This window comes from Pantherophis guttatus, chromosome 1 (genome assembly GCF_059756535.1).
Source record: "Pantherophis guttatus breed Tessera chromosome 1, ASM5975653v1, whole genome shotgun sequence".
Classification (NCBI taxonomy): domain Eukaryota; kingdom Metazoa; phylum Chordata; class Lepidosauria; order Squamata; family Colubridae; genus Pantherophis; species Pantherophis guttatus.
Genome location: NC_142063.1, coordinates 270,948,190 through 270,964,207, shown reverse-complemented (window position 1 = coordinate 270,964,207; position 16,018 = coordinate 270,948,190). Strand labels below are relative to the sequence as shown.

General features: G+C 36.9%; 1 protein-coding gene across 7 annotated transcripts in view; it reads right to left on the bottom strand.

Annotated features, from left to right (window-relative positions):
• Window positions 1–16,018, bottom strand: part of QKI (QKI, KH domain containing RNA binding) — a 146,974-nt gene that overhangs the window by 100,781 nt on the left and 30,175 nt on the right. For all 7 annotated transcript variants that reach the window (XM_034428501.3, XM_034428500.3, XM_034428502.3 and 4 more), the window contains exon 2: window positions 4,302–4,444. In XM_034428501.3, the coding sequence (XP_034284392.1) occupies window positions 4,302–4,444 (143 nt within the window). The remainder of the gene's footprint in view (window positions 1–4,301; window positions 4,445–16,018) is intronic.

The following is a 16,018-nucleotide window of genomic DNA, read 5'->3' as shown; positions in this document are numbered from 1 at the left end:
GCAGCTTTCATCACTCCTGACTTATGACTCCCTAACCTCCTTATCTCACTAGCCTCTGATACACAGGTTCCTCCGTGGGGTGACCAACTTATGCCCCCCAGTGCTACATAGGTACACAACCTGGGACCTTTCATTAGTGTTGAACTCCCTCACGGATCCTCCTTATGAACCTTTGAGGTCTACCAGCCTACGGCTCATGTCATGCAAAGTGGCTTTTCTTATTGCTATAACTTCGGCTCGCCGAATTTCTGAGATCGCGGCTCTGTCTATGAGAACCGACTTTTGTGTATTTCATGTGGACTGGGTGGTCCTCAGACTAGATCCTACATTTGTGCCAAAAATTAACTCTCCCTTTCACCGTTTACAGGAACTTGTTCTTCCAGATTTCTGTCCTCGTCCCTCTCACCCTTTGGAACGGCGGTGGCACAAGCTGGATGTCCGGAGGGCCCTGCGCATTTACCTCAAGCAGACGGCGGGTATCTGTCTAACGAAAGCTTTGTTTCCTTTCTTCTGGTATCTTTAGGACACAGGGTGACTTCGACGATTGATCGCTGGCTCCATCAAACGATTTCTAAGGCCTACGAACTTCGTGCCTTGCCTCCACTGAACAACGTAACAGCCCATTCTATGCGGAGCGCGGCGACTTCCACTGCTTGGGCTACACAGGCTTCATTGCTAGAGATATGCAGGGCGGCTACCTGGACTTCTCCTTCCCCCTTCATTAGTCACTATAAGCTAGATAAATTTGCCTCTGCGGAGGCTGCATTTGGAAGGAGAGTATTGCAAAGAGTACATGTGGTGGGGAAGTCTTCTGCCCAGACTGCTCCCGCCCAGGAATTGGGACACTGAACTTTGGTATGTCCCACGTCTGGCTGCTGTCTCCACCCACAATGGAGAAGGGGCGTTGGTCCTACCTGAGACGCACCTTCTCGTTAGGTGGAGACAGCAGCCAGCCCCACCCTTCGGCAGACTGGTCTCTAAATTTCTTCTCCTTTTTTTCCACACGCCGAGCCTGTCTTCCTCCTTCGCAAAAGCTGGGAGCCCCTAGCAACAGGGGCGGGATTTAGCTTGATTGACAGGCTCAGTCCTTCATCTGAACACAAAAGTAGAACCCACGTCTGGCTGCTGTCTCCACCCAACAAGAAGGTGCATCTCAGGTAGGACCAACGCCCCTTCACACATAACTACAAGCAAAATAAAGAGAAGAAAATTTTCCAAATGTGAACACAAACATACAAACAATCCACACCTGCCACAAAGTATAACTGAGAATGCTTGATCTATGGAGCTTCTATAAAAGGATTTTATCTAACACAATTTCTTTTTTTCAGATTATCCATTGAGGTTTTATTTCAATTGCTGATACTTTTTAATCTCAAATTCATGAAGACGGCAAGATTTTTTAAAGTTATTTTACTTGTTACATTTCTTAACTAGAAAATACATATGCAACTCACAGCATGGTAAATTAGCTACAAAAACCTGTTTTTTATATATTCTGCAGCAACATTTAGAATTATAGAGTACAACAGGTTAGCATGACCAATCTCAAATAGTTGATAGTTCACATAAGCATTTCCATAAAGGAGCTAAGCTAAGCATTTCCAACAAAGAATTCATTTGCTGATCGTTCTATTAACTGAGAAAACACATAAGCAGAACTTTTATCATGCTTGATCAGCTCTCTTTTAATAATGAGTCAATCTAATGTTGAATGGATCCCCAGAGAATACCTTAAGTCAGCTTTGTCCAAGGCTTCCAGTGCTTTATCACCTACTTGGTGACAACGCTGACAACTGTCAGAAATACATTATTTGGAAGAGACACTGATCATTGTCATCTGCTCCAAGGCAAAATCCCATTAACAACACTTTAATTTCCCTTATGAACTACGGTATCTAAAACAAAATTAAAGTGAAATAACAAAAATAAAAATATTCAATACACTCTCTGAAGAAAAGTCATCCTACTTAATAGTTTCAGCTAGTTTTAGTTTTAGTTTTAGTAACAAAAAGCCAGATTTCCACTCTCTCACAACTTTCTAGAATGTGTCACTATCTTAAGATCACAGACCACATATACAGCACTATTTTAAACATATTTTGCAGAATGTACTTCCATAAGGTCTTCAATTGCACATCCAGCAATTTAAATGTTGTTTTTATGTTACAAAGAGTAAAGCAGGTTTCTTTAAAAAAAAAACACCCAAAATTCAACCAAATGATTAATGAGGATATACCTACCCCCCAAAACAATACTTTCTTCTCCCATGACAGAAAATACAGAGTATATTAGAAAAATTATGTAACTACTCTCCTATTTCAGACAACCCAAAGACAATGTGGGTATCAGAAAGCCTGGACCAACTTCTAGATATTTCTATATACTATTACTATATGTGTTCCTTTAAAAAAAAACCTGCCTACATTAGTATTTGACATGTTAACAAAGCATCATCTGGATACTCAATCAAATTGAAATATATTAACAATGTATTATAATTCTATAAATATGAATCATATTAACGAAGGAATATAATTTAATCTGAGCCATTTTTTAATTAAACTATGGCATTACTGAAAAAAGCTATCTATCTATCTATCTATCTAAGTCAGGAATGCTGTACAATACACGTTTTTAAAGAAATCAAACTATGAAGTTTGTATATGCTCACTATATTATATCAATACAAGAAGCAATAGTTAGAAACTAATCAAAGAATAAGGAATTTAGAACGAAGGTCAGTGAGAACAATCAACCAGTGGAACAGCTTCCCTTCAGAAGTTGTGGGTGCTCCATCACTGGAGGCTTTTAAAAAGGGATTAGATAGCCATTTGTCTGAAATTGTATGGGGTCTCCTGCTTGAGCAGGGGGTTAGATTAGAAGACCTCCAAGGTCCCTTTCAACACTGTTATTCTGTTATCAAATGTCATTTACCTAGCAGGCTAGGCCATTCTTGTTCTTATGCCATGGTGAAAGCAAGTTCATGAACCTTTTAGAATTCTATACCCCAAATCCTGCAGTAATGCAATAAGTTCTTTAATGCATTAAGAGCTTTATTTAAGTCCAAGATGATATTTCTTCTAATTGAACCATGCCAAAATAGTCTATTTTGTGCAATTTCCCCCTGAATATACTTCAGAAATGTTCACTGTCATTTTTGGAAAAGTATGTGAAGACTATAATAATTAGCTCTCTTAAAAGAGTAAGTTGAGATAGATGTTCCTATGAGATGACAATATGTCAGTTTGAGAAGAAGGACACGTATGTATTGATGTGATTAACAGAAGTCTACTTTTCATGACCCTAGTTTGTAGAACTGACTATGCTTGATCACAAGAGCTCTTAGGATAATTCAGAAAAAAATCTTGTTTATGCTCTGGAAAATTGTTGTTTATGAGACTGGAAAAGGCAACTAAACCATTGTGAAAGACTCTTATCATGCCTCAGTCAGGCAGAGAGTACACAACTAGAGAAAATGTAACACCACTGTTATTGATCATGGAAAGTCACACCAAGAATAAGGCATAAAATATTTTGTAAAGGAGCTGCAGGCTATGTTGCATTTTTTGCTGTGTTTTATTTTAAGTGAACATACAGTAACAACAAATGAGTCTACCATAACAAAAATGAGCAAGAATGATGTGTGTACCAGTGCACTATTATACAGTATTTAGAGCAGAACAGCTAAATAGAAGAAACTGTATTTTCATTGGTCTTTGAACTTCAAAATGGGCCAATTGGATAATGATCCAATCAGGAAGTAGCTTTCTTGGAGTCCTGTAACATGGATCAGTTACAGATCAGCCAAATTCAAATACAAGAGGCCAATCAATCCATTTCAGGTACCTGTAAACTGCTGAGAAATATGCCACAAAGCAGCCCATTCTGCCTCTGAAAATGACAGCCACAACTTCTGGAGAAATACCGGAACAAAACAAAACAAAAAAACCTAGACCATGATCATTCAGCCTGAAATCTTATCACTGAGACATAGTATGCTGTGGGCTATTTAATGGGAATTTCTATCTGTTAACAGGTCTTTTTGTAAGTTTAGATCACACTGAAGGTAGTAATACTGCAGGATTATGGATAGATGTAAAATGTTTGCAAACTTTACCACTTTAAAAAACAGCAACATCACACTTGCTATGAAGCTATAAATAGCAAATACAGGCTTACCTCTCAACAGCATTCTTGGGCCCACAACATTTGTACAACAGAGGTCACATGAGAAAATACACTACAAAGGTATCACATGAACCAGAAGAAAAAAAAATAACTGACTACAAGGTACTTACATCTGGATATTCTTTTACAGGCACATATAGTTTTTCTTGTAGCTGTACAATAGGTCCCACAGCATCAGGTAACTCCGCACTTCTCTTCTCCGTACTACCATTTAATGTGTCATTATACATGTCTTTCCGTACTCTGCTAATCTCTGTAGGAGAAAAATATACTGTGTGTTACATTAACAAAATTAACAAAATTAAAAATCTGGAACAATGATGTATTAACTGCCATCTCTATGGAACATTGTATTTAATCAGCAAAGTAATTAGAAACTGATATATTTAAAATAAATTTCTGCTTTTTGAGCTGAAAGTACTGATGGGCTGCAATTAGGAACCATCTCTAAATGCACTGAATGTCTTTTGCTCACCATAAACAGTCTCTGAGATTTTATATAAACTTGCTTTTGCATTTTCAAATAGTCTTGGGAACGAACTGGTTTTGGGTTTATAAACCACAAGGATAAAGCTTTGATTCTCAGGCTTGCAAAGCACACATCCTACAGAACTTCAACCCCTTCCCACTCACCATTATTCAGCAGAAGCAACTTTCTGTTTTGCCTGTCAATTTTCAGAATACAGGTAGTCCCTTGGTCACCTGACTGCTTCACTCAACTACTGCAATCCTAACCCTTCCAACTGTAGCCATTAAGCAATTTCCTGAAGTGGATGGAGTGAAGTAACTGCCTATGGAGTTCAACTCCCCTCCATCCATGGAAGGGAACTGCTCTGCAGAACTATAGGAACAGAACTGGTATCTGAGCTTTTTTTTTCATGCCACTAGAAAAGTTCAAGTTCATCCAATGAAGCTCTTCCTGCAGCCTGGAATGGAGATGAGCTCTTCCAGGGGAGAGGAGAAATGGGCTCACATAGATCCTTAAGTTCCCAGCTCCATTCCTGAAGCCTGTCAGAAAGCTTTGGGATCAGATTTCTTTTTCTGCAACCCACTGAAGGAGTTCCCACCCCCTCTGTGCATTAAAGGGAACTCCTCTGGTAGGCTGCAGAAGCAGACCTCAGATCTTTGGGATCTCCTCTATGCATAGAGTTGAGATTTCCTCCAAACAGGCAGTCCTTTCATTTGCAAAGAGTTGTGGGGAAGGGGGGAATTTAGTTCTGTGACAGGAGGCAGCTCTTGCATTCTTCCCTACCATGCTCCCATTGACTTTTTGGGAAGAAAATATTGCAAATGATAATTATATGATTAAATGTGGGGCAACTGACAACTTGTCATAGGTTGCCAAGCACACAGAGTGTGATCACATGACTGTGAGGGAATTTGGCAAATTTTACAATAGCTGGAAGTACTTTAGAGGCTGTAAAAACTCTTGCTGAGGCCATCATAACTTCAAATGGGTCTTAAGCAACCAGTCTGATTTGAAAAAAATGGGACTACAGATTCTGCCCACTGCTAATTCTATCACTGTAAAATCAATCTCCTTGGAAATTCCTACCTATAAAATGTGACTATCCAAAGTCAGACAGAAGTGGCCTGCCTGATTTTACTGATGAAAAATTGCAAAAAAATTTAATCCAACGTCTCCTTCCCCTCCTCTTTGATAAGAATTACCTCCATGTAGGTTAATTACTGGTTTCTGGTCAGTCTGTCTGTCTGTCTGTCTGTCTGTCTGTCTGTCTATCTATCTATCTATCTATCTATCTATCTATCTATCTATCTATCTATCTATCTATCTATCTATCTATCATCTATCACATTTCTGTACTGTCCATTCCCTCAAAGAGGTATTACTGCATATTGATATCCTTTCCCCCTCATTTTTGAATTCTTGGAACAAACATAGAAGGTAATAATTTTTATCAGGGGAATGGACAATCTGATTTGCCAAATGGAAAGACACAAATATTTTTTCTTTAATATTAATCATGAGAAATACCCCGTCCCCCAGTCCTGCTATGGTGTCATGTTCTGATGGGGGTGAGCCTATTCCCCAGTGGGATGACCAAAGTACACCAGGGATGTATGCCTAAAGTATATACTCCCAGCAGAGTCTCCCAAAGCACAAGTCATTCAGCTGCCTAGCTAAAGCAAGCAGGCAGTTATATTGGACAGAACAGTGATATAGAGAGATTCTGGAGGCAGATGATTGCTCGTAAAGGCCTCATTTCATACTGCATTGGAGAAAGCGAGAATAAACCATTCCTGTATTTTACCAAGAAAATCTCATGGGCAGACAAGACAAAGTGGTTGATATAAGTGCTGAGTGATGGGCCCCTGAAGTCAGATGGCACTCAACATGCTATTATTGATGAAGATAAGAGGATCTTTCATATTACTACTGTTGTTTATGATGTGGCTAAATTAAAGCTTTTGAAATGTCTAGTTGCAGATGCTACTATGCAGGAAAAGAAAATCCCACTGTAATTCTATCTTTGCAGCTTATGAAAAACAAAGAAGTGGTGTTTCTTTCATAAACAGGAGGGATAAAGCAAAGACTATATTTGGGTACATTTAATAAATGATTTAATATCACTGAATGAACAACTCTTTGAGAGTGATACAGAAAAAGGGAAGGTCGACAATAAAAAACCACTTTCTGCAAATCCAATTACTTATTCATTGCTAACAGTCTTCAATTCAAATAAGCAAAATAACACCTATCTAGATGAACAATAACATATTTCCCCACAACACTCTTATGAGGGGGCTGATGTATGAGATGGTGACTAGCTCAAAATCACTCAGCCAGTTTTAATGCCTAATAGAGATTAGAACTCATGGTTCTGTTGCTTAGATCAATATCTATAAAGAGTGAAACAAACATAAAAAAAAGAAGGAATGTTTTCCAAAAGATCATCTAATTCAAAAGGTGGTTCCAACCTCAATTTTGTATGCTAAAGGACACTAAAGGACAGATAATAACTGATTGAAAGATCAAAGATGTAAGGTGTGTATTGAAATTCTATACAGTAAAGATGTCAATATTCTAATCAAAAGGTTACAGGGATTGATGCAGTATCTATAGTATAGAAATAGGGTAAGCAACTTAAGAATCAGTAACACGTCTAAACAAACTATGCCAACATACCTGGAGAACAACACAATGGCAAACAAACCAGATGTCAATATACCAATACTACAGAAGGGAGAGTTAATAGTGGGCAAGGCATCTCATAATGTCATTAATTTCATAGGATAGCAAAATAAAACTTAGAATCATCCAATGCAGATTAGAGCCCTGCATAGAAAAGGAGCTGCCAGCAAGTCAAGTTGGTTTTAATAACAGCTGAGGAGTAAGAAATTATTTCTGATGCATCCTGGATAACTGAGTAAGACAAAGAAAACTAAAAAGAAGTAATTACGTGCTTCATTGACTATAGAAAGGCCTTTGATTGTAATGAGCATGTCAGGCTGTGGAATGTCCTTAGGAAACTGGGAATGCCAAAACGTTTTATTATCCTCATGCAAAACGCATGCACAGGATAAGAGCCAGTCTGAATGGAAAATGGTCAAAATAATAATAAAATAGTTTCCAGATCAGGGAAGGAGTGAAACAAAACTATATATTCTCCTCATTTACTCATTCTATATGCTAAATATATTCTGAGGAAGCTGGATTGGGTAAAAATAGACATGAATTTTAAAATTGTAAGAATAAACATCAATGACCTTTGCTACACTATCACTATTCTGATTTTAAATTTGTCGGGGCCAAAATTATTTAATTTGATTTTATTCTATTTTTTAAATTTTGTATTGTATGTGTTTTTATTGTTTGGCTGTGCACCGCCCTGAGTCCTTCGGGAGTAGGGCGGTATAGAAATCTAATAAAATGAAATGAAAATGAAATGATAGCTACTGTGTTTCCCTCAGAGGTTAAAAATCAACTAAACTCCAAATGTAAAGAAATCTAAGTACAACAGAATAGGTAATCTTTTACTTATGATCACAACTGGGACCAGAACATTTGTTGTTAAGCAGCACAGTTGTTAAGTGAGACATCACATGACTGTACACCCAACTTTACCTTTTTTTGCCCTAGTCATTAAGCAATAGTTCACATGAGCACGAATTGCAACCATCTGTGATTTCTCCATTGAGTTTGCTTGTTGGAAGTAGATTGGGAAAGTTGCAAATTGCAATTACAGGATCACAGGATGTTGCAATCATTGTAGATGTATGTGCTGGTTGCCAAGTGACCAAATCACAATCACGTGACCATAGAGGTGGTGTGACAGTCATAACTTTGAGCAGACTGTCTTTTTTTTTCAATGCCTCTTAACTCTGAACCACCCTTAAACAAATGTTTGTAAACTGAGCAGTTCCTGTAAAAATTATATTTAATGTTAGAAACACCGGGGCAAGTTTAAGAAGGATATGAATCTACAAAAATATGCTGAAAATGTTTATTCTTATTTAATGTTTACTCCTCTAAAATGACTTTTTCAAATATTCACACATAGAGAAAATTCTACTCCTTGGCTAATGAGCATCTTAATTCTTTCTTGAATTTCTTGATTAAAGATCTCCTATAACGATTTTTATTTTTTTTTAAATGGAACCCTCAGAGACTGCTCTGAACTTGATCAGGTTTCTTCTGTTACGGAGAGTATGTTGTTTTGGCTACTTTTCTTTACTAACTAAAAGAACCTTTCCATTTTTGTGGATGGTTAATATTTTGATTATGGTAGCCATGATTTCTGAAGATCAGAATTAGATCAAAAGTTCCACAACAAGTGACAGTGAAATATGTGTTTTTGCTTTTTATTTTTGGTTGAAACATAAAACAAGTCGGCACCAAAAATCAATCTCTGTTCTTGCTTTAATAGTATCTCATGTCCAAAGTGTCTGTGTAAGCAAATATGAACATTTTGAGCGGCTAATAAATAAGCAACCTATCTTGCATGAATTAATTTCTCAATGCAATTAAGTATCTGAGAAGACCCTGAAGGAATAGAAAGACTCTGAGCATTTATTTTCTTCTTTAGAATAAACAAAAATCCAAACAGTTTCTATCTGAATTAATTACATAATTACAAATATAAATATTTCAAAACTAATTATTTCCTCTTATCAATCTTTTATAGAGGAATATTTTATTTAGCTTATATAACTTTAAAATATTAAACCATTCATTGGCTAGTTGTTCTAATCAGCCACATCATCTTCTAAGATTTAAAATAACTGCACATTCTTAATTATTTCTCTTCAAATGTCAATTTATAATAGTTAGAAGTATTGGATCAAGATCAAGATCAGTATTTACTGTTTCAGCTTTATAATTTTATGTATAAAATGGTGGTGTCAAGTTTTAAACTCTTACATGTAAATGCAATCTTTCCATCAAAACCCATCACATTAGGAGTTTGACCAATGATTTCTAGTATGCTAAAATAGAAAGCTCTAGCACCACCTTACAAGCTTTGTAAAATGTATGAAATCCTTCGTAATACAGATAAAAGTATTCAAAATCAAGTAAAAATGTACTAAAGATTCTGCTAACTTTTCTTTCAACCGAGCTTTGTAAAGCTTTTTTTTTTTTTTTGCATAGACAGCAACCAAGATCAAATATTAAAATTTGATCATATACTGTGCCGATTCTAAGAATTTGTTTAAACAAATCTCACTTCAGGCAATGAATAAATAAATTATAATATGCATGTTTATATATTTAATTAAGATTTGCAATCAATATATACCTGTAAGAGAAAACAGCAGAAACAAGATATATTTTATTCCAATATGCCTTTTATGGTTTTTCTCATTTTTTTTAGGAAACAGTATAGGAAGTCCCAGACTAATCCTAACTTACTGTATTATGAATTTACAAAGTTTTAAGACACACTTCACTGAGGCATTTATATAATACATGCACAAGATGGCTGGCTAGGGAATTTTGGGAGTTAGTCCACATATTTTAAAATTGCTAAGGTTCAGAAACAACGATCTAATATTTACCTTGAAAGTATCAAAGCTAATGACACAAAGCTAGTGACAAGAGAAAAAATATAGTATAAGGCAAAACCGACTAAACAAAACACCTCTAGCAAAGATATCAGTATGACATTGCATACAGAAAATACATAGAAACATTAGCAATGGCTGTTCCTTAAATATGAATTAAACAATAATGATTATATTATATAGAATATCAAGATCTGGGGAAGGCTTGCTAATCCAGAAAGGAACTTAGTAATGAAGATTTATATCAAGTTCACATCAGCTTGAATTCAGATTTAATCTGGGCTATCCAATTTCAACAAGAAAATACCATCTCAAGCATTGTAACTCTACAACAGACAAACGTAATTGTTTGTAGGCCGGGTACACCCCAGTATACATAGATCTACAGGTAAACTATGGAAATATCCTATAATATTTCATATAGATGTGTTTGCTCTTAAATCAGAACTATTTTTTAAAGCAAAACACACTAAAATGCTAAACATTACAGAGTTAAAAGACTAATTTTAATTAAAAGGAGCATTGGTCCTACCTGATATGCTCCTTCTTGGTGTGCTGAGAAAGAATCCAAACGAATGGAGAGCAATTCTAGATCTGAAGAGGCTGAACAAGTACCTCACTTACAAACGATTCAAAATGCAATCCCTCCAGTCCCTCCACCCCTGGTGTCCCAAATCTGGTAAAGAACCTGGGCAGCTGGCTGTTGGATGGTGTAGCAAACAGGTCCAGGACTGGAGAGCCGAAATGTTCTGTCAGTTCCTGGAATAGAGTGGGATGTAGGCGCCACCCTGAGTGGTCCACTGTGAGCCAGTCCGCCTGCACGTTCTTCATCCCTGAAATGTGTTCTGCCCTGAGGGACAGAAGGTGTCTCTCCGCCCAAAGGTCTAATAGTTCGGCCTCTTGCATGAGGGACCTGGAATGGGTTCCTCCTTGGCAGTTGATATGCGCCTTGCTGGCCATGTTGTCCGTCAGGATGAGGACATGCCTGCCAGACATTGAGTCCTGGAACCATCTGAGGGCCAGGAGAGCTGCCCTGAGCTCCAGCCAGTTGATATTGTGGCCCTGGTCTGCCTGAGTCCACTGCCATCTGAAACTGGAAATGTGCCCCCCAGCCAAAAAGACTGGCATCTGTAGTGATGGTCAGGTGGCTGGGCTCTTTGAAGACACATCCTCTTGTGATGGCCTGGGACATCCACCACTGGAAAGACCAGAGCACTCTCGGTGGGACTCAGACCTTGGCCGGCGAGTTGCTTCTGCCAGACCTTTGGTAGGGCAGGAGGAATCATTGGAGGGTCTTGCATGCAAGCGTGCCCATGGGACAGTGGAATACAAGAAACCATCTTGCCCAGGAGTTGTGAGAGGAGCGCCAGGGGCATTGTCCATTCTCTCTAAATGAGACTTGCCAAGGCCTTTAGACTTGCTTGTCGCTCCTGAGAGAGGGAGACCTCACACAATACTGTCTATGACTGCTCCCGAGTGCAGTAAGTGGTTGGTTGGAGACAGGTGGTAGTTCTTGACGTTGATTGAGAAGCCATGCTCCTGAAGTACCTGAATCATGGTCTGCAGATCCTCCCTCGCCCTGGGGCCAGAGGAGGACTGGATTAGATTGTTGTCAGTTAACACTGGACTCGTACAGGGAGCATCCGGAGGTGGGCCGCCAGCACTGCCAACAACTTGGTAAACTTCCTGGGCGACGACGAGAGACCAAATGGCAGGGCCCTGTATTGGAAATGCCGACCCGCATGGTGGAACCGGAGGAACCGCTGGTGGGCTGACAAGATGGGCATGTGGAGGTATGCCTCCATCAGGTCTATAGATGTGAGGAAGTCGCCTCCCAGATTGGGACTGCATTTTGAATCATTTGTAGGTGAGGTACTTGTTCAACCTCTTCAGATCTAGAATTGCTCTCCATTCCTTTGGATTCTCTACCTCAGCACACTGAAGAATAATAAACCAACTATACCATCTCTTTTATAAAACTAAAAAAGAAATAAAATATTGATATTTTACACTAAACATTGCATGAGAAGTCAGATACTGGCAAGTAAGCAAAAATGTTCAGATTAGGCTTTTGAGATTCCATCCCATCTATCATCACAATAATGCATATTTTGATGTCTTATTTTCCAATAGACTTTTACTTCCAAGTTTTCAAGTATTTATCGATAATTTATATAACCTTAGTTTGGAGATTATATGGAAACAAAATACATGCAGTATGTATCTGGTGAACACCAGTCCTGGGAGCCAATTTGGTTTAGTAGTTAAGGTACCAGGCTATAAAGCAGTAAATCATGAGTTCAAGTGCTGTCTCAGCACAAAAATCAGCTGGGTGACTTTGGGCCAGTCACTCTCCCTCAGCCCAACTCACCTCACAGAGTTGTTGTGAGGAAAGTAGGAGGAGGAAAGTGTATTGGATATGTTTGCCACCTTGAGTTATTTATAAAAATAATAAAGGTAGAATACAAATAAACAAATCAAAAAGACATACAATACTTCAGTTCAGTTTCTATAATCACTAACCTCATGATGGATCAGTATCATTATTGTAATTGCCACTCAAGTAGTGCTTTTTGGATGGGTGACAAGATGTATTTGCCATTATAGAATTGTTCCCACATCCTTTTTGATTCCATATTTTAGTGCTTTTTCACCAGAAATTTGTTTTTTTCCCAATTAATTAAGCTTATTCCCATTAATAATGTTTGCATTCTTCTTTCCAAGCTTTACCATTCCTTTCACACAATTCCAGCCTTTGTTTTTTAGACAATGCTTCAATTATTATTGAACTAATCCATCTCCCTCATTCAATTATTTAGTTTCTTTTTTATTATGTGAATTATCAGAGCACATAGGTGATATGTTCAGTTAAAAGTTTTGAGTAAGAATGTAAGAAAGGGGGTATAACGAAAATATTATTTTAGGGGTATTCTCCAGATCAATAAGCCAGGAACAAGATTTGGCTAATTGCTTTCTGGAGCATGTTACAGGAATAGCAACAGAGAGAAACTTTAAATCTATCTGAACATCTGTTGGAAAACCAACATAGTCATGACTTCAAGGCTCAACAATTCTTCAATGATCTTGCTGTTTCATTTTCCAGAAGGTTAAAAAGAGACAAAAAGATTAGATGTCCCAGGCCTGCTCTTAACCAACAAGAAAAAGTTGTTTGAAGTGGTAAACACAGAAGGAATTTTGGAAGGAAGTGGCCATATCATCTTGCAGTTTGAGCACTTACAGAAAAAAACCCACTGAAATATGCAGTCTAGATTTCAGGAGTCATTTTCAACAGATTCAAAGGAATATTACATAAGATAGATAAAATAGCATAAATACAAATCCTTAGATTAAAAGATTGGGGAAAATTAAAAAATGAAATACTTGAAATATAATTTCTTCAAATTAAACAAAGTACTTGAAGTTGCTCAATTACAATGGGGAAGCAGCTTAGAAAACTACTGTAGATAATATATCTGAATTACAATGGGCAGTTTAGAAAACTATTGTGGATACATGGGAGAGTTTTCTTTGTGCTACAAGTAAAGGAACATGTGTAGGAAATGGAAAGTAGATGCAATCATCAAGAGGATTAACCAGCCAGTATATGGTATTTACAGAAGGTAAGGAAAGCTAAAGTGCAAAATCAATTTAGGCTTGCAAGACCCTAAAAGCACCACAAAGTCTTTTTTGGCTATATAGAAAAGAATGGGCAAGCCAATTATCAAGAGAGGATAGTAAGACTGATGACCGTGCGAAGTTTTTAAATTCCATAGTAAGTTTGTTCTCCTTTGATTTCCTCCCCAAAAGGAAAGTTTGTTCAAATGTATGTAAATAGAGCAATCGACAAAAGAAAAGTGTGGCAAACTAGTGAGTAAAAAGACAGGGAGCACAGTTTAAGTGTATGGCATTTGAAAATATGTTTATCAAATCTGCAGACCCTATGGGGGACATAGCAAACACCTCAAAGAACGGATACAAGATTAATCAGTATGAAAGATTTATTCCTCTGCTAGATGATAAATTATATTATACTAACCTCCCTATTTCCCTTCCCCCCCCCCATCTTTACCAAAAAAAATCACAAACAAAATAACACAAGTGTCAATAATAAGAAATGCTGAGCTGTCTTATTAAAACTAAATCACATGATAAGTCAAGGCATCTTAAAAAAAACTGATATTTTTTAAAATAGGCAGCTTCTAAAATAAAATTCTAAAATAGGCAGGTGAACCCAATTTTTTCTTGCAGGGTCTCCCAACACCCTAGTAACCGATTAACTGGAGAAGTAAGACAATGACTATGCTGGCAAAGTTATCTGAAATGCTAATTGGTCTCTGAAGAAATTACAAGAGAATCAGGGAGAATATATACACTGCTCAAAAAAATAAAGGAAACACAAGCAGAAGACATCCGAGATCTGAATGAATGAAATAGCCTTATTAAATACTTCGTTCGTTAGATACAGTAGTTTTGTGTTCCCTTTAGTTGTTTGAGCAGTGTATAAACTACTGTATGTAAAGAACAAAGTATTTTATAAGGCTATTTCATTCATTCAGATCTCGGATGTCTTCTGCTTGTGTTCCCTATATTTTTTGAGATAGATAGATAGATAGATAGATAGATAGATAGATAGATAGATAGATAGATAGAGATAGATAGATAGATAGATAGATAGATAGATAGATAGATAGATAGATAGATAGATAGATAAATAAATATTCCCACTGTCAGCAGAAACTTAGTGGGGCTCAGCTTTGTGTTTAAATAGCTTGCTGCACACACTTACTACTTGCAGTGGGTTTCAATAGATGACACAATATCCACAATTGCCACAACATTTAATAGTATATTCTCATTAATATCATGTTCAGGGTTCAAAGTCAATAGTTATTAAGAAAACCAAAACAGATTCACCAGGCTTATCTAATATTCTAGAAATACTTAAGTCAACAGAACGAAAAATAATTTAAGTGTTTGCCTTCATCACCTGTATTTAATTGAAGTAATAAAACAAATATACGGCAAGCTAAGTCATCATTTGACAGTCAATGTTCTGAATTCTCAACATAGAGGACAGAATTTAACAAAAGATGAATACACCACTATATAGTAATTGGCTAGGAATGACAGATGCATGCAAAATGATGATTTGGCAAACATTCAATTCTCCTCATTTGGTAAAACTAATCCCATAATAGTCAAATATTGTCCAGATTTATCATTAAGATTCCAATCTATTAGCATCAGCTTCTTGTGAATGGAACTGGAAGGCTTTCAGTTCAATCAAAACAAAATGGAGAACTATCACTAAAATAACATGCACTACTGAGCTTATCAGATTTCCAAATTCACTTGCTCCTGAGAAACTAAAATAACAGAAATAACCAACTTTAACAAAAAAAAAAACCAAAAACACTGTGCAGAATTGTAAGCATAACATTTTTATTTCTTCAGTTGTCTAAATATATTAGCCTGTCAATTGTTTTCAATAGCTTTGCTTTATAAATAATTCTAAAACATAAACCATAAAACATTTCTGGCCAAAATGGCTAGACTCAAAATTAAGACAAGCTTATGTATTCTTAATACATTCTGATACATAAATTTAGCTAATATATGGCAATATTTTCTTTCAAATTTTTAACCACGATTCCAATAAAAATGCTGCATTATTTTATTTCTTTATATCCCAGCATTATTTTTATATATAAAACGCAAGACAATGAACATACCTAATGTTCCTCATCTTATTTTCCCCACAACAACCCTGTAAAGCAAAAGTTGGTCTAAGAGATAGTGACGG